Source organism: Oratosquilla oratoria, chromosome 33, assembly GCF_046742065.1.
Source record: "Oratosquilla oratoria isolate Oo_2021 chromosome 33, ASM4674206v1, whole genome shotgun sequence".
Taxonomy (NCBI): domain Eukaryota; kingdom Metazoa; phylum Arthropoda; class Malacostraca; order Stomatopoda; family Squillidae; genus Oratosquilla; species Oratosquilla oratoria.
Window position 1 is genome coordinate 14,176,728 of NC_134809.1, and position 19,641 is coordinate 14,196,368.

Here is a 19,641-nt window from a genome sequence, read left to right on the forward strand (position 1 = left end):
TTCAACTTGGTTTCACTCAAAGCCAACACATCCATCTTTCTTCTCACAAACATACTACCTATCTCTTCCCTTTTACTCTCATCTGTACCACATCCACGCACATTAAAAGACCCAAACCTTAGGGTGCTGGTCTGAAAACTCCCAGACCCTCTTATGCCTTTTTCGTTTAGGAATGTCCCCTGTGGGGCTACAAGGAGAAGGATGCCTAGTCCCAATCCCTGTCCCTTTCTTCTCCCCTCTTACGATCCAAGTGGGAAAACTTGGTGGCAGTATTCTTTTCCCCCACAGCAGAAAAAGAATACTCAGAGAAATGGTACAGGACAGCAACAAGGAGTTGGGGGACAGCATAACGGAGGGACAGTCGTAGTATAAAAGTGTCATCATTTCTCTATGAACAGAGTTTTCCTCTATCATAGACAAAATGATGTGTGGCTCTGGTCCGTAGGGGCGCCCCATATAGACCCTAAAGTATCAACTGCATGCTACTTTGCCACAATAACAAGCAGCTAATACCCCAGACGGGGACTTCTTGATTATATTTATTTTGTATAGCTGAGTGCCCCCCAAATTAAGTGAATTGGTTTGATCATGTTTTCTGTGTTTATTATTACTTAAGAGTGAAAGAGAATGAGTAATACACCAGTGACTTTATATTTTACAACAAGGGTAGTGTGATGCACCATACAGTAGGCATCCGATGCTGCACACGAGAATTTAGCTTGTATTGAAAAGGTTAGTATGTAGGTTGAACCTTAGCACATATTGTTCTATCAGGAATGCAATAATAACCAATTTCTTTCAGTTTTTTATTCATATTGTATGAATGCAAGTATAGTGCAATGTCTCAAAAATAGAATTCTAGAAAAACGACCACAAAATATCATTCATCACATTATCATAGTGACATTAACAAATCAACAACTCCAGAAATAGTATAACTTTTGACAATGATAACATTTCAACTGTCAAAACATAACTTAGGTTTTTAAAAAATGCATTATACAAAATTAATAAAGCCCCCTTCTCTGGAACTTTGCATATGGCCATTCTTTCTCTTCCTCTCTAGGCATGTGTACAAAAGATTCACACTACTACTGCACATTCATATCTGAGGTGGATCATATCTTTTACAGGTGTTTTTCATTATTTCTTCACCTATTCGGTGAAATGTCACTTATGTTCATCAATAACCTGCAGATCTCTTCCACAGTTTCATTTTTATGTATATCATGTGACTATTCATCTAATACCAGTACTCCTACGTCTTTTATCCTCTCTCGCCTTTTTAAATGATTAATTTCCTATTGTGTAATACAGTAATGGGTTTTGTATCTTTATATAATTATATGCTTTTTCATTGAAAGTCATTTTCCACACCTGGCTGCAATTATAATACCTGTCTGCACCTTCCTGTAACAATTTGCAATCATCTTCATCTTTCACATTTCATGACTTTAGTATTATCTTTGAACAAACTAGTACAACTGTCTGTTTCATTCATCCCATCATTCGATCTAGAGTATACATGAGTCAATACTTATCTTACAAGACTGCTACCCTCTTTCTTCCATTCTGACATCCTGTATTTTACAACAGTTTTCATGAGTCCTTTCATGTAGTCTTTCATCCATTCAATATGTATAAATATATACACATGTATTTGTAATGTGTACATATATACATATACCAAGGGGTTTTCCCCCCCTTACAAGGGAGGAAGCCAAAGTCAAAAGGCATAAATCCACTACCATTCACCACCTCTCCCTCCCTCTTTTCTTGGCTCCTCCTAAATGATGGGTCATCCTTGCATCTTGCCCACTGCCATGGGTCAGACACAATTTAGTAGTAACATGTAGATATTATTATATACATATATACCAGGTATATGTACACACACATATATATATAAAAGTGCACAAACACACAAGTTTGGATATTTGTATTTACACTATTCTGTTCTCTTTGGGTAAGCTACTTTCAAATTCAGCACCAATGTTTTGTGTTTAGCAGATTATAGCCTTATTTCTTGAACATGGTGATGTGGAGGTCTTTAGCCCTCCTGCAATTGGAAGGCTATAAAGATCACTTCCGTAACATTCAAGATTAAGCAAAACAGCACAATCATTAGCTGCAATTCTGCAAAGTTGTTTTTGTTCCAGAGACATGTACTGATAGTTTCTGTCTCTCCAACCTGAGATTTTCCTCTACACAACTTTTCAATCTTGAATAAGCAAGGAAGATATGCATTCTGCACTATAATGAGCTTTATGTTCATTCCTAATTGCAGAAACATTTTTTCCTCTGCGTTTCACCATTAGGACTTTTATCGAGGATTTTTCAGCCTCCACAGACCTGTAAATGGTGAATCACGTTGATTGACACGGGCAACCACACAAATTCTTTTTTCAGTCCACAAGGCAGTCCTCCAGTGGTGGAGCATAGCTAAAACCTTTAAAGAAGTGGTCGCTTGCCTGAACAGATGCTGAAATCCCTGCAGAAGGTGTAGAGGGAGTAACACTGTGGACAGGTTCTTTTGTGAACATTGGATCAACATTGCGGGTATCCGTATCTCCTGCCTGTAGGAAGGAGGAAAAGAATGATGAATGATAAGGCTATTTTAGCATAGAAAATAAAACAAATCTAACAAAGGTGAAGACATATTCAACTATGATATATGGTTTAGGGATGGATTTCATTTTGCTTTTAAAAATGGTAGTACAACAGGTGGAAAACTAATGCTAGGAGGGAAAACCAAAATTATGGTACTTTTAGCAGGTAAAGGATCTCCTAATCACTAGATTTTTCATTGTGTAATGTTAATATTCACACCAAAGAGGTACCATAAGCAATGAATGGCATGTATCCACTTATCTATATCTGTAGGTTAGAGATGAGGTGATTAATTATCTTAACAGTACATATTAGAGAAAAGGAGAATTTTTTCTTCCACAAAACTTTTTAAACTCACAGGCTCATATGATTAGGTTCCTAACTTATGTGTGATTAGAACCTATTATACAGAGATTGATATACTCACAACAGAAGGAACAAATGGTGGTTTTAGTTTACGCTGATCTACATGGTCCCAGTTTACAGAATTGAAGAAAGAATGGGATTTCACTTCATCCACATCACCTGGGCCTGATCCAAGCCTTACTGATGCATCTTTCTTCAGGAGCTGTAAACAAAATGAGATATGTCCTTACAAGGTTCTTTTATTTGAAACAGCTGGTATATCACCAGATAAAAGAAGTACCGGGTAATATTAGGCTAATATTAGGAGGGGCAAGCAGCAATAATGGGAGAAAAGAGCAGATACACCATTAGTGGACAAGCATCTTGAGTAGTTTACAAGACACCAACAAAGATTTTATGTAGATGTTTGTACTGCTATGAATCTATTGGCTGAATGTTCTTCATACAGGATCAGTCATTGAAGAACCCACCAATTACTTCCCAAGCAAGGGTGTATTTATCAAAATTAAATGAACAGCACATTAGGGACAAGAACTTGGATGTCCCATAACTTAACTATTCTAATTGACGAGTCACCATATTAGTCTTACATACATATACCAAGGCTTTTTCCCCCTTAGAAGGGAGGTAGCCTAAAAGGGAAAGGCATAAAATCATTTCCACCCATCCCATCCCTGAATACACTCCACACCCCTCCACCCTCCCTCTTATCTGAGCACCTCCTGGATGACGGGTCATCCCTACACCTTGTCCACTGCCCTAGGTCAGTAAAATTATGAGGTAATGAAAATGCATATTAGGGTATCTCACATTCAATCTCAACTTGTTTTCATTTCTTGTGTGTGAATCTTAAAATCACCCCTCCCTTTCAATTTATATACATACATATACCAAAGGCTTTTTCCCCCTTACACAGGGGGGTAGCCAAAAAGAAAAAGGCACTCCCACCCATTTCATTTCCCATATATTCCACTCCCCTCCACCCTCCTCCCTCCCTCCTATCTTGGCACCTCCTGGATGATGGGTCATCCCTGCATCCTGTCCACTGCCCTGGGTCAGAAGCAGTGTCGCAAGATTTAGTTTCCCTTAACACTAACACATCCATCTTGCTTCTCACAAACATAATTCCTTCCTCTTCCCTTTTACTCTAATCTGTACCACAACCACACACATTTAATGACCCAAATTTCAGGTTTCTGGTTAGAAATCTTCTAAACCCTCCTATAACTTGACTTTTTGTAGGATAGATATACATACAGCAGGATATAGTCCTATCACTCTGTCCCACTTTGCCCCCTAAAAACATGTACATCCAAAACTCTTCCTACTCTTCTCCTGGTTACCACTATATAGTCCATTAAAGCCCTATCTACCACCCTTCCATCCACCACCCTCTCCCATATGTACTTATGCTTGACTTTCTTCCTAAACACTGTGTTTGCTATCATCAACTCTAGACACATCTCCACTATCAACTTTGCAGTACAATTTTTTTCTGGCACTCCACACCAACTACTCCATCTATTGATTCATCTCCTACCCTAGCATTGAGATCTCCCAATACCACTACATTGACATTTCTCCCTAAACCCTCTATGCACTCATTTAAATCTATCCAAAAAGCCTCCCTTTCTTCTACACTCTTCTCACTACCAGGCCCATATGCACTTACAAAGACCCATATTATATATATATATATATATATATATATATATTTATATATATAATATATATAATGCATCAAAACATGTAACAAATACATGTTAGAATTAAATTACTGCACAATAAACATAAAAATGAGAGTTGTACATAATGTAAAGAATAGTTTGTTTGTTTTTTTCTCTTGTTTTAACCGCTATCGTTGTCACCTTTCGCCTTCTTCAGTTCAGGTTCACTCTCAGCAGTGGTTTTTGCCTGACGTTTTGTAAAGAACCGATCCAAGGTCGTTTGCTTTTGTCGGCTTTTAACAATCTTTTGAAAATGTGCAAGGCAAACATCATCATAGTGAGCGATAGCCCGACTAGTGAACACTTTTTCTGGGTGATTCTTTTCAACAAATTCCGAAACTTCATAGAATTTTCCTAAAATGTCTTTTATTCGGGCTGTCGGATTAATGGCTGCCTCCTCTTCGTCTTTACTGAACTCCTCCTGCACTGTCATGTTTTGCATCGCCTCCAACTCCCTCAGCTCCTCCATCGAAAGCTCCTCGTGGTGCTCCTGAATCAACTCGTCGATGTCCTGGTCATTCACCTCAAGCCCCATGCACTTTCCCAGCAAAACAATTTCGTCAACTTCAGGCTCAACTTTACCCTCCAACTCCACCTCAAACCCCTCAAAATCTCGTGGGGCAACAGCATCGGGCCACAGCTTTCTCCAAGCTGCATTAAGGGTACGCCTGGTCACATCCTGCCAAGCCATGACGATTATCTTGAGGCAAACAACAATATCGAAGGGCTGCTTCCAAAACTCACTAAGGGTACGCTGGGTGTTTTCAGTGATGTCGAAACACCTCTTGAACAAGTGTTTTGTGTTGAGTTTCTTGAAGTTCGAAATGACTTGTTGGTCCATGGGCTGGAGGATAGAGGTGGTGTTAGGTGGGATGTACAGCACCTTAATAAATGAGAACTCCTCCAGGATATCATCTTCGAGGCCGGGCGGGTGGGCAGGTGCATTATCGAGAATGAGGACGCACTTGATGGGGAGATTGTTCTCCTCTAGGTACCTCTTAACAGCAGGGCCAAAAACCAAATTGACCCACTCAACAAAAAATTGTCTGGTAACCCAGGCCTTGGCATTGGCCCTCCATAACACCTGAAGTTTTTCTTTTAATATTTTGTGGGTCTTAAATGCTCTGGGATTTTCGGAGTGGTACACCAGCAGGGGCTTGATTTTACAATCCCCACTGGCATTGGCACAAAGGGCAAGTGTAAGGCGGTCCTTCATGGGCTTGTGGCCTGGCATTTTTTTCTCTTCTACTGTGATGAAGGTACGGCGAAGCATCTTTTTCCAAAAAAGGCTAGTCTCGTCACAATTAAAAACTTGCTGTGCAACGTAGCCTTCATCGATCACCAATTGTTCAAATTTTCGCACAAATTCGTCGGCCGCTTTCTGGTCAGCGCTAGATGCCTCGCCATGCCGAACAACAGAGTGAATTCCAGTCCTCCTTTTGAACTTCTCGAACCACCCACGCGATGTCTTAAACTCCTGGTGTGGTTCTTGCGCCGAAGTTCCCTCACCTGCATCCATCTTTACGAGGTCATTAAAGATGGCGGTCGCCTTTTCGCAAATTATGGTCTCGGTCCCTGTGTCTCCAGCTATCTCTTTCTCCTTTATCCACACGAGTAACAACCTCTCCATCTCATTGTTCACTGCCGACCTCCTCTTCGAAATGACAGAGAGGCCTTTGGAAGGAGTCGTAACTTTTAGGGCTTCCTTTTGTTTTAATATCATGCCGATCGTAGATGGATAACGGCCATATTCTTTGGCAAGATCAACCAAACGCATCCCTTTTTCATACTTTTCTATTATCTCTTGCTTTGTTTGTATGGACAAAACAACTCTCTTCTTCTCACCACTTTTCTCCATCACTTTCTTGGGGCCTATAGTGAATAAAAGTTAATACACACACGTAAAGTTGCAATAAACACTAACAAAAGCTGACGAAAAACTGTCCGAACACTTCATGCTTTACTGAATTTCGCTAGTGTGAGACTGAGGCTTCTGTGATCCTCGTGGGCCGACGGGAAAACGAAGAGGATTCTGGGTATACGCACATACACACAGAGGTCCCTCCTAGCCAATGGGATGCCAGGAAGATGCTGGGCAATAGCCAATGGCAGAGCAGCTCGGACGTGCCACTTTCAAACCAAGATACAGGATGCTACAAGTATGTTTACGTTCGGTGGACTCTGGGAGCTGTGAGTAGCAGCACGTATTTTGAAATTTTTGCCTTTCGTATCCTGAAATTTCTTTCGTAACAAGAGGCAATATTTTTCCAAAGAAGTGTTTCGTAACCTGGAAATTTCGTATGTAAAGCCTTTCGTAAGTAGAGGTACCACTGTATATATATATATGTGTGTGTAATTCTCTGCACCAAAAGATATATACTGTATTTTTGAATTGCCATTTCCTTATTATCATTCTAACATCACATTCCTTCCTCACCTGAAGTTGATTCATAATCCTTACCTTCTCCAAAAGGTTCCTGGCCTTTGACGATGCTGATTCTTTGAGTTTGAGCTGCTTGTGGAGGATAGCATCGTACATAATGGCAGTGTCACGTGAGTAGAAAGGTGGCAGGCCATAGATCATTTCATACAGAACAGCACCAAGTGTCCACCAATCAACACTTCTCGAGTACGGCTGTAACATGGGCAGACAGAGCACTTTTCAGGGGAGAAGTGGTACAATATGTATATACATAAAGTGAATGTAAATCAGAAGTATTTTGCTTCAGACCCAATTTTATTCAGATGAGGGTAAATCCCAAGCACGACTGGTTAGGAATATATGAACTACCCCATTTGTGCATGTATTTACCTAGTTTGCCTAATGGTGATATACCAGAGAGCAGTCATACTTATGAGATACTGTCTCATTCTCTACATCTACCATACTTAACTTTGAAATCACTCATGGATTTAGCTTGAAATATACAAACTTTAGTTATTCCAGGAATTAATATCTGAATGGAAAGATGCATTTCTTCCCATTTTTTTGTGTGTTTATTTTTCACCTTGCACCCATGATATCACAAATCTCATCCCAGACAATGAGATCTCCTATCTCTATTTCCTTTACTGCCCTGAATTCTACTACCAAGTCATCTCTATTCTTTATTTCAATGATGTTTGATCCAGTGCTTTCAAGCTCTCCTCATCCATTATATCTGCAACATTAGGAACTAATTTGACAACAATATACTTGAAAAAAATTGACAAACGTTTGTCAACAAATCATGAAACAAACACCAGAAAACTGTACAAGACACTCAATAGCATTACACTATCCAACAATAACACAGCACGCTTTCACACAGCAATAACCACCAGTCAACTTACCCTCAAACAAACAAGCAAACATGCTCATAAATAATTTTGCACAGAGAAGCCGTCTCACTTCTCATCAAGATAACAGAAACATCATTTGACACAAACTTCCCCATAGACCCAGACTACACACCCTAATCAATTGATTGATTGATTTATAGACAGTCATATGAAATATGTAATCCATAACCTCAAACATTCATCCATTTGTGGGCCTGACAATATAAGTAACATCCACCTAAATCACATTAGACCACATGGTATACACACACTCACCAACACTAAACTACAGCTATTCACACAACACAATACCCAACATCTGGAAGCCTGGGAAAATCATCACCATCCCCAAACCCAACAAAGGCCTAACAGTTCCAGCATTACACCAACCAATCATACTTCTCTGCACCCCTTCCAAATTCAAAAAATTCCTCATACTACAACTTGTCACCACATACCCTTGCTGAATCACAAAATGGTTTTAGACCACTACACTCCACAAGTACTCTTCTAATAAACCTCACAGAGTTTTTGAGTGCATCAATTCAGATAAGCCCCAACAAAGAACACCTCTCATAACACTAGGCATCTGTAAAGTTTTTGAAGCCATCCCATCACAATCTCACAAACTATAACACAGACATGCACAATAATACCAAAAGATGGCTAGCCAATTATCTGGCAGGTAGAAATGGCTGTCATAATGACCAATCATCATACACCAGAAACTTTAAGAATGGAGTACCACAGGGCTTAATTCTATCCCCTGCACTCTTTAATCTATACATGCATAACATACCCACACATGACACCCAAGAAATACAAATCTCTTCTTGGACAGATACTTTAATAATTACATGCACACACCGTAATGCAGACAAAGCTGTAGAAATACTACAACCATACTTCTCGCCAACTGGACAACAGAACAAACATATAACATGCCTCTATATCAACAACACTCTCATAGCACACACACACCCAAGATTAATTAAATTTTATGGCCTTCATTAAAGTGAAGCTAATGCTGAAAGAGAACACATATGCACTGCAGCATACATGACCAATGTTGACTATGCATATGATGCAGTATCCCTTTTTGCTAGTGTGGGTGATGATGAGGTCCTCTAGGTTAGTAATTCTTGTTAGGAGGACCACACATTCCTGAGCCCAAGCCCATTAATCTAACCTAATCAGCAGTGTATTGATATTTTAGGACCCCAGTTGTGGTATGTATGATTGTGATAAGAAGCAAAATTCTTTCACTCTTTTTAACTTATTGATTAATGCATATCAATGTCTATGAATCATATTTCCTGTTATCTATAAGGAAGTTTCCAGGTGCTTGTTAGCCAGGAAATGCTGCTGGGCATTAAAAACAAATTAAGTGCTAAATGGAGGAAAAAAACTTGGTTGACTATGGACAAAAAAATGCAGGTATATTTGAATAATCACAACCTGGTATTGCATGGTTTTCATGAATAAAGTTTTCAGAAAGAAAAGCATCAGAAGGAGAAAGTATGCATGATGGGGTCATCCTTATTAGGGACACCAATAAGTCATGCCAGAAGCTGTGTCAAGTTAGTCTGGGAAAGTGTAACAAGAAATGAGTCTAGTTTGGATTGATTTTACTAATTTTGTGGTGATTTTTCTTGAAATTGTCTCTTCTGTTGTTTCCCCCATCTAGTCATTCCTTTCTTGAAGTATAACATTTTCCTTCTCCATTTTCTTTGTGGCCTGTTCAAATTGTTGCTTTATCATTTTCATATTGTCCAAGATGCTCAAAGACATCTGAAGATTCATCCCTTACCTGTTTCCTGAGTATCTCTGGCGCAAGGTACTCTGGGGTGCCACAGAAGGTAGATGTATGAGCTGAGTTAGTCTGTAAACCTTCTTTACACAACCCGAAGTCTGTCAAGACCACATGACCTTCACGGTCTAATAGAATATTCTCAGGCTTCAAGTCACGGTACACGATGCCCTGTAAGAAGATGTCAAGAACTTAATGATAGTTAATACAGCGACAGACTCGAGGCTAATGGGAACAAATATTGGCATAACTACCCCACCTATACAATAATAAATGTTGCCTAAATTTCACTATATGGAAACCCACACCTCAACAACTCTTAGCCAACCTATAAATTTCTCTGGGAAGAAACATTAGACTGGTGTTATAATACTGTATTTACCTAGTTGTATTTTTTGGGAAGGGGAGCTATGCTCGTGGTGACCCGTCTTCATATCTCATTTTATCTAAACTATTTTTAAATTCATGTATTGTTTTTGCACACACTACTTTCTCATCTAACCTGTTCCAACTGTCTTGGGTCTTTTTCTATGTCACCGACTGGTAGAAGAAGAGAGGGGTTATCGGATATCAGTTCTCCATGTGTGAAAAAGTGGAAGAATTTAAGGCTAGATGTGATAAAAAATTAGAGAATAGGAAATGGGACTCAACAAGTGTTGCTCCTTTCCTATATATTACAATTAGGTAAATACATACATACATACATATATACATACATACATGCATGCATGCATGCATACACACACACACTCGCATGGTGCAGTGGTAGCATCCGTGGCCGCCACTAAGGTGGACCAGGTTCAACTCCCACCCAGGGCTGAAATAATTTCAGTATCGCTGCACTGCAAGTCGTTACTCCAACTCTTGTGGGTGGAGAGTTGGGTGTGTGTGTGCCACAGCATCACCCATAGATCGGTCATATATGAGCTCTGAGCTCTCTTCCAGGAGGGAAAAAGTTGTTGATCACGAGTCCAACACATGATCCAAGACCATGGTGAATCACACAAACATATATGTATATATATATATATATATATATATATGCACTCACACATACAACAAGCTATGCCTCCGGAAACATATTCATAATCATATCACTCACCGCTCCATTAACACACTGAAAGACAACACACTGCTGCATGCCAGACCCCCTGATATCCACCCTTCTGAATCCTCTCTCCCACGAAAGGACAGAGTCCACTTGGCCAGACTGCGATGCGGTCACCACCCAGCACTTCTAAGCTACCAGAAGAGGCTGGACGACCGTGTTGTGAACAGCTGCCCAGGATGTAACACTTCACCCCATACCATGCAACACATAATGGAAGACTGCATTATACACAATCATGCACGCAAACAACACAACATACACTCTATAAAGGATTTGTGGGAAAACCCAGTTTCGGCTGTGGCCTTCCTTGGGGAGACGGGACTGCTCGGACAGACAGTCTAGGGAACGACAACAACAACAACAACAAGAAGCTATGCCAGCAAGTTTGTTGATGACAGAAAAATCATGAGAAGAGTGAAAAATGAGGAGGAGGAGGACTATTGCAAAAAGATCTAGACACTATCTTTGCATACAAAGAAGAGTACGAGCGATTCATCAACAATAATATTTGTGGAGCAGAGGATAAATGTTTTTTTGCCCACTGTGTGATAGGGAGCATCACTGAAAAGCTAGCACTACTCAGGAATAGAACCCATCGTCTACCAATTTCTGGGCAATGTGTGCTTACCAATCAAACCATGGTCACCTAAAACGAGGTCCCAAAGCTGATTTTGTAGATTACATAACGACAAATGCTATTAAACTAGTAGGAGTGGCACAAGGCATGAAAAAGTGACCATAATATGATAAATCTAAGGATTGGAAGGGTCCTGCTCTCATTGCCAGCTCTGCTCTCCATGGGACATGGGTTCTTAGAGAGTTGTACCTATACATCTCCTGTAAATGACTATTTGGCCAATCGCTGATGCACACTGAAAGATTAGCACAAAGTATAATATAATGTATTGTGTGCTCTATTCATTAAATAAAATATGGGCAAGGATAGAAACAATAGTAGGCACTCCAGCTATTTACTGCCCAGAAAGGTCAACTGAGAAAGTTTTCAAAGAGATGTTGAATAATTGCTAGATGTATGGCTTAGTCATTTTTTTTTATAGAATAATGCAAAAATAAATTCTAATTATTACACATTGTGATAAAAATGCCTATCAAAATATTGGTAGCAGACGAACTTTTCCTTCGCCGACCTTTGCCTGTTCTCGTAGGGCTGTGACGTCAACCTTGCTGTTTACATTCTGATGTATCGATATGAGTGCACTATAAAATGCCGCATAGTGCTGTGAACTTGATCAGTGATCTATTATATTTTGTGTGTTAGCAAGGTTTTATCAAGTATTTAGTTTGAACATGGTTTATTGTGTCGCCGCAAAATGCAAATGATTTGGCGAACAATTCTGCTGCTGATGGACTTTCATTTTCATTCTTTTCCAAAAGATCCTGTTCACAAAAAGGATTGGATTATTTGGTGCAGACAGCACGAGTCATAGAAGCCTGGATTGAAAGCGAAACTCTGTTAGAAACATTAAAAAAAAGAAAAAATGTACAATCGGAGCTCTGGCCTTGCCAAGTCACTAGGAATTAGCATGAATCCCACTCTAAAAGATGTAACACCAGCAATTTTTGTCATCGACAAGACCCCAGGTTCAGCAAGCAACCGCCGTCGAGGGAGCACTGCTACTGGAAAAAAAAATGGGAGGTAGGTGTATCAGTCTGTATCATGTGTATAGGCCTGTGTTATCTACGCTGTCACTGACAATCGTTAACAAGCATGATTAGGCTTGACTTGACACATTGGAACATGAAAGGGCACCCAAATCCGATCAATCTTCTTCATTCGATGTGAAGTAACTGTCGTATTGCTCGTTGGCCATGTCGAAGAATGTAAACAACAGCTCTTACGTCATCAGTTGCACTAGCGGTGGAAAATGTAACCACGACATTGAAAAGTTCGTCTGCTATCAGGCACTTTTAAGGTCATGCTATTTGGATAAAATCAAGCCTACAAAATACTAGAAATGTGCATTTTAATGCTCTAACTTCTAAGTTACATTTTCATACATGAAAAAAAAAAAAAAATTCTCAGTCGACCTTAGAAGTGCATTCTTATCTTTGTCTCCAATACAGTTAATTTGCTACAAATACCCATAACACTTTCTAATGCAGTCCAATACAGTGACACTTACCTTGCTATGGAGATAACCAAGGGCACAACAAATTTCTGACGCGTAGAAACGCGCGCGTTTTTCAGGAAACGTTCGTTCCCTTTGCAGGTGGAAAAACAACTTCGTGATTGAACAGGAGAACAGGTTAAGCCAGAAAAAGCGGGCAAACATGCAAAGAAAGAGTAGTATCAAATAAGAAAAGTGTCAATTATTTAGATGTGGTCTTTGTTTACAATAATTTAACATAGATAATAATGTAGGTTTTAATGTTGGGTAAGATGTCTTAGTGAAATGCACACACTACTGAAAAATAAAAAAAAACGAAAAAATAGAGAAATATGAAAAAATCGAATATGTAGCAAACTGAAAATTAAATCATATGTTCGGAGGTATCAAAGTAATAAGCCAAGCGATTGCAAAGCAACAAACTTTATATCCTGAGAATGCTGAGGTTATTGCGCATTGGGATAGAGTAATATAACGTAATAACTAATATACCCATGTTTAGTCACTCACCCTTTCTTCAAGATCATCTCGATCAACCCTATTGTTAAGTACTTTACATAGTTTATTCAGTCTTGATTAAAACGATAGCGCAAAAGGACTTATTACAAAACCACAAACTAACCAATTCTGACCATTTATGTTTTTTTTTTTTTTTTTTTTTTACTTGAACACCTTTACCATAACAAGTCACACCCTACGCTCTATTCCTCTTTCTGTACCGTAGGATGGGGTAATCGGGCCATCACAGGGGGGTAAATGGGCCAAATAAAAGTTATTCCTTTTTATATCAAAATTGGTTTTAAAATATTTCACTTTCACCCTGAATAAATACCAACCTCCATTTTACCAGAATTTTATTTACAAGTTGTAACAATTCTTAATACATGAATAACTTTTATATGGCCCATTTACCCCAGTGATGACCCGATTACCCCATCCTATGGTATTTGAAATCTAAGTTTCCGAATCTATTACCATCCCTCTCAACAATAAGTACTGGCCCCCAGTTTCACTCACCTCACCACCATTAATGTAGTCAAGTACGAAGAAGACTTTTGTCTCTGTAGTGAAAGCGAAGTGGAGCTGCACCAAGTATGGGTGTTTAAGCACTTTGATGAGAACGGACCGCTCACTGAGAACGTGTTGAGTTTCATTGCGCCGTATCAACATCTTCTTGTTGAGAACCTGTGGAAGACAGTTGTGTGGTTATGATGGAAGTGGAAAAACATGACCTTTAGCAACAGGACAATGTACTTTAATTGCAAAATCTTTACTACTCTAGCCATGTGACCTAATTTTAGTCTCTTAATGTTTCACAGTCACCTACAGTATTGCCCGAAATTAAGATACTAAATTAACTTTTTGCCGACTAACTGTTCTCTCACCCTCCCAATTAAACGATTACTGATAATAGAGAGGAACACGCAAATGAAATAAACAACCAAACCATAGAATCTTTGAGGACATAGGAAACTATGGATGACTAGAATTTTTCAAGGCATAAAATTTTTATTTTCCTTATAACTTAAGTATTTTTTTAAACGAAACACAAAATATCATACGAAGTGATGGTAAAGGACAAAAAGGTGTTATACCACAACTGACCTCCTCGCAAAAGATGCAATACCTGACCGAGATATGAATAGCGTTTCCATGAATGTTGCCTTATTTAACGTATGCAAGGCTTCAGATAAGCCCATTCCTATATCCACCTGTGACAGACGAGACAGCCTGCTCAATCCACGCCGACCCAAAGTCGGATCAGATCTCATCGCGTCCATAATTTTAAACTGATGACTGTTGGCGGCGTGATTTACCTTAACAGCATATACATGCTGGTCCTCACGTAGACGTGCCAGCATCACTTTACCGAAGCTTCCTTTTCCGACAACACTCAAGAATTCGAAGTCACTTGGCTTCAGGCTGTGGAAGGAAGAATTGTTTTAAAAGATAAGCAGGCGGCGAACAAATCAGAATTCATGGTCAGAATAAAGGAACCAAGTTGTACAAAAGATGGGGGAGTTAAGACTTGAAATTTTAACCAAAAGGAATTAATTTGATGTCCTCTACCCCAGTGCTACTCAAAGTGGCGGTCCGCGGACCGGTGCCGGTATGCGGCCAGTGTCCAAGCCATACTAAAGAATCATTTGAGGAAAGAATTTAAGGGTTATTTTTCATTGCTTTTTATATGTCTTAATACTGTATTATTTGTTTATAAAATAAATATAAGACAAAAAATGTCAACTTTTATTCTATTCATTGTATATATCGTTTCCGGTATAGATTAATATTACTACAAAATATTACCGGAATGTGGCACATTGAAAAAAAATGCCGGTCCGCCACATCAGATAATTCGAGAAGCACTGTCTTACATTGTCGAATATGTCCGAGGTTGCATCAGTATCAAAACGAGGACTGTGTGAACTGGTTTCAAATACTAACCTAAATTTTCGTTATTTCAAGTTTAATACGTTTTTAAAACTGAAGGAAATATATGCCAATGATAAATGCAAGAATGTTGCTACTAACGATCTTTTCTCGACGCCGAGGTCTAGCATTTCCTGGTCTTCGTAATTTCCGTCTTCACCTTCTTGACCTTTAGACTCGCCGATGGGTTTCGGCGCTGTCACTGTCTTCCTGGGTATGAGAATAAGACTACATTTGACGAAAAGAAAGCAAAACAATACAGTATATATTGTTTTGAGAGTAGAATTGTTGTAAACCATTCAAATATAACGGGAAAAGTATAAGGCATTGTACTGATAAATATTATGTGAAAAGAAGATATCTTGCATATGTAATTGCAGCTGAAACATTAAATAAACACTTTATTCTATTTAAATATAAACCAAATGATCTGATTAGATGCCCCTCGTCATTTGAATGCCCAACCGCCCCTTCAGCCTCCCACCCCACACTTCTGCACGCCAGTGGCGTGATAAGCATTGCTTCTTTCGGTTGGGAAGAAATTTAGCAGAAGCAAGATTCCTCATATAACCATGATAAGGCTAGAAAAGTGGCAGATAGTCGGGCACCTGTTTAAGGAAGGTGCTCCGGGAATAGGCATAAGGAACCTTGGGTCGAGCACTATCGGTGAGGGTGCGGGCACGGAGTCGCTGTTGCTGCTGCTGCTGCTCGACGTGCTTTGAAACCGGTCCAGCTGCAGAAACTCGCGTACCTCTGGCCTAACAAGGGGAAACAAATTTCAGTCCATAAATACTCGTAATGAAGAAAGAGACATAGTACTAGGTTTCGGAATTGGATAGAGATTAAAACAACTTAAGGTTTTGTAGGGAAATATAAACTTGTGTAAAAATATAATAAGAAATGTGACTACTAATTGGAGGCTGTGCATATTCAGAAGCATTAATGTCTCAATCACACGAGAAGAAAAACTTACAGTTGTACGATTCGTGGATTTGCCATGATGGCTTGAATGAAAGCGTCGAGGCCTCGGCAGCGCTCGGCCACCGCATCACTGCACTGAGATCGCAGCAGTTTTTTTGGCGGGAGGGGTAAATCCACCTCACCCATCTGTGGAAGGGAAATTGGAGTTCAAAATCACAGCATGAGAAAGAACTACAATGTGGGATGGGGGAATTAGAGGTGGGGAAAGGCAAGAAATAAATGTGAATATTTGTACAACAACAACAACAACAACAACAACAACAAAAACAACAACAACAACAACAATAATAAAAATAATAATAATAATAATAATAATAATAATAATAATAATAATAATAATAATATTGAATAATAATAAAAATAAGAAAATAAACAGCTTGGAGGTGTTATTTTCCTTCCAGAGCAGAAAAAGGCATATGCTTACTTTTGAAAATGCAGGGAAGGTATAAATTGATGTAGTTTTGTGTAGAATAGAAATAACTTTTTCAAAGCAGATGAAGATGAATAGAAAATATATGTATTATTTTGGTCGAGATAGATTTAGACTGAATTAGGAATTCAGTGGTGAGGGGCACAAAAATATAGCCTTCATGCGATTGTAATTCAGAAAACGCGGGCTATCATTACGTACATATATGAGGTATACTGTCATATTAATCACTATAAGAAACAGGTTTCATATGTCCTCCCTGGCCTCACGTGAAAAAGGATCTTTTTCTTTAAGTGAAATAGTGGATGTGAAAAGACTGATATCAACTCAATGATAGGGCCGAATTAAGGAGACATATTTACAATAGTCCGAGTCCTCACACAAAAGGGACCTCTGCAAATTAAAACATTTACAAAAATGTGTAAATGAAATCATTAACATTGGCCTCTACAAAATAATAATAGTAGTAATAATAATAGTAATGATAATAACAGTAATAGTAATAATAGTAATAATAATAATAATAGTAATAATAATAACAAACAATAAAAACAAAACTATAACAATAACAATAATAATAACAAAAATAGCAATAACAACAATAACAATAATAATAACAATAACTGCAACAATAACAATAACAACAGTCATATAACCACAATAATAATAATATTAAGGGGCACCCACAAACGTAAGTCTGATTGCTCGCTGCCTATCGAAACCTCGACAATTTATACTTTGCATGAGTTGATAGACTCACCCGCTTCTTGATGAGTTCGTTAAGCTTGTAGAATTCATTATATCGCCTCAGAATGAACCAGCACCGCGTCTTGGTCTGTACAACCACCTTGTAGGCCTGCAATTGGGAGAAAAAATAAGTAATGTTGACGGGTGTGGGTAAAGTGCGATTGCATAAGCGCCTGAAAGAGATGTGAAACAGAAGGGAAATAATAGCATATGTCGAGATGTGAAATGCACAATTTGGAGTGGAAAGCGGTAGCAGTCTGATGCACAGAAGCAACCGGAGTTATTGGCACAAATAGGACGTTAGGCAATGGTGGAATATGGTGCAATGCGCATGCGCACAGGCTAACATAACGTAAGTATGACTTAATGGCTAATGCGGGTAAAGTTAAAGGGCACGTCCATTATTCGCGAGGGGCCTTGGAACCTGTTCCTCGTGAATACCGGGGATTCTCTCTCTCTCTCTCTCTCTCTCTCTCTCTCTCTCTCTATATATATATATATATATATATATATATATATATATATATATATATATATATATATATATATTGTGTGTGTGTGTGTGTAACTTTATGCTGTATGAGGATGACACCCAGTTTTATTTCCCAGTTGCTGACATCAGTGATGCATTAGAAAAACACAACAAATAATTATTTATACAGTAAATTGGATGAACAATTATGATAACAATAATTCTAAATAAATAAATAAAAATTATTTGGACCGAGGGAAACATTTAAAGAAATTTGCCAGGTTGAAGTAATCTAGTAATATCAGTGAGAAAGTCTCACCTCACAACCCCATTCCCACTCAATGAGAAGTGAGAGAAACCTGTTGGGACAACGCCATGTCAGATACGGCAAGCTGCATCCGTGAGAAACTTAGGTATAAAAATACATAATAAATTGACTAGAAAGAAACATAAATTGAATACAAGAAAGCTGCGCATCATCTAAGATAATGTATCAACATTTTTATTGTCTTCTTTTAAATGTTTTCTTAAAAATAATCAAAAGAAGACATAAATGTGCAATATTTAATAAAAGACATAAGAAAATATTGAAATATAATATCAGAATTAGACTACTATAACTCTATATATCATAAACGACCAAATAATGTCTCAAAAGGTGAATGTACAAAATAGACCTGGTACTTGTACAAAGAAAATAATCAATATAACAAAATAAACTTTGATCCCTTCCAATCAAATCGACTATCGATCGTATACAAGATATGCACATTAAATGATAGATCCAGGAAGCCAAAGTATTTTAAAGACGAATCCGTCTGAAACCTCAAAATATTCGAGTTTCAGACGAACATCGAATGTTTGAACCATGCTTCGATAGAATTAGAATTCTTTCAAGCTGTTCCCCAAACAGAGCCCCGGGGCAAAGTTTATAGTGACGCCACCCCTTCCCGCATCACCACTTCCCATCTCCACCATTCCTTACTGCCTATTATAGCTACTGGCTTGCGAAATAATTAAACATGTTATAAATTTCTTATTTAATGTTTTTGTAGAAGAAAGGATATGGGGAATTATTTCATATTTTTATTCTAACGCAAAATTCGTATATTACGGTAAGATATTCAGGGCTTCTTTGACTTTTTTATTATAATTATTTTGTCAGCCTTGTGGGCGGCATCTCCAGACAAGTATTTGCCGCCCCCTCCCTAAATGTGCCGCCCCAGGGGGGTATATGCACCCTTCCACCACCCCCCACCCCCGATGTGAGGGGCCTAGCCCCAAGACCCGGTGACTTAAAAACACTTAATTTAGAATACTAAAAACATTTTCTTTTTATAGGAACCTGTATGGAGCTAATGGTTGCAAAATTTCGTGTTGTTTATCTTACGGAGTTTAGGTCCACAAACAGCATGAATCGGACCGTAATCATTCATGAGTTGACGCTTGCAATATCTGGCGCATCTTTCTACTTCCGCATCGCGTCGATGCAAAACGCCACAATGTT

General features: G+C 38.7%; 1 protein-coding gene across 2 annotated transcripts in view; it reads right to left on the reverse strand.

Annotated features, from left to right (window-relative positions):
• Positions 1-792: 792 nt before the first annotated feature.
• Positions 793-19,641, reverse strand: part of LOC143017767 (serine/threonine-protein kinase Sgk2-like) — a 37,138-nt gene continuing 18,289 nt past the window's right edge. The window contains exons 2-12 of one of the 2 annotated variants that reach the window (XM_076172637.1): positions 17,676-17,771; positions 16,478-16,611; positions 16,113-16,262; positions 15,607-15,714; positions 14,892-14,997; positions 14,092-14,259; positions 13,090-13,188; positions 9,835-10,005; positions 7,165-7,338; positions 3,038-3,178; positions 793-2,576 (exon numbers count right to left, since the gene is read on the reverse strand). In XM_076172637.1, coding sequence (XP_076028752.1) covers positions 2,406-2,576; positions 3,038-3,178; positions 7,165-7,338; positions 9,835-10,005; positions 13,090-13,188; positions 14,092-14,259; positions 14,892-14,997; positions 15,607-15,714; positions 16,113-16,262; positions 16,478-16,611; positions 17,676-17,771 — 1,518 coding nt within the window. In that variant the 3' untranslated portion in view covers positions 793-2,405. The remainder of the gene's footprint in view (positions 2,577-3,037; positions 3,179-7,164; positions 7,339-9,834; positions 10,006-13,089; positions 13,189-14,091; positions 14,260-14,891; positions 14,998-15,606; positions 15,715-16,112; positions 16,263-16,477; positions 16,612-17,675; positions 17,772-19,641) is intronic. The other variant, XM_076172638.1, reaches the window with a different exon arrangement.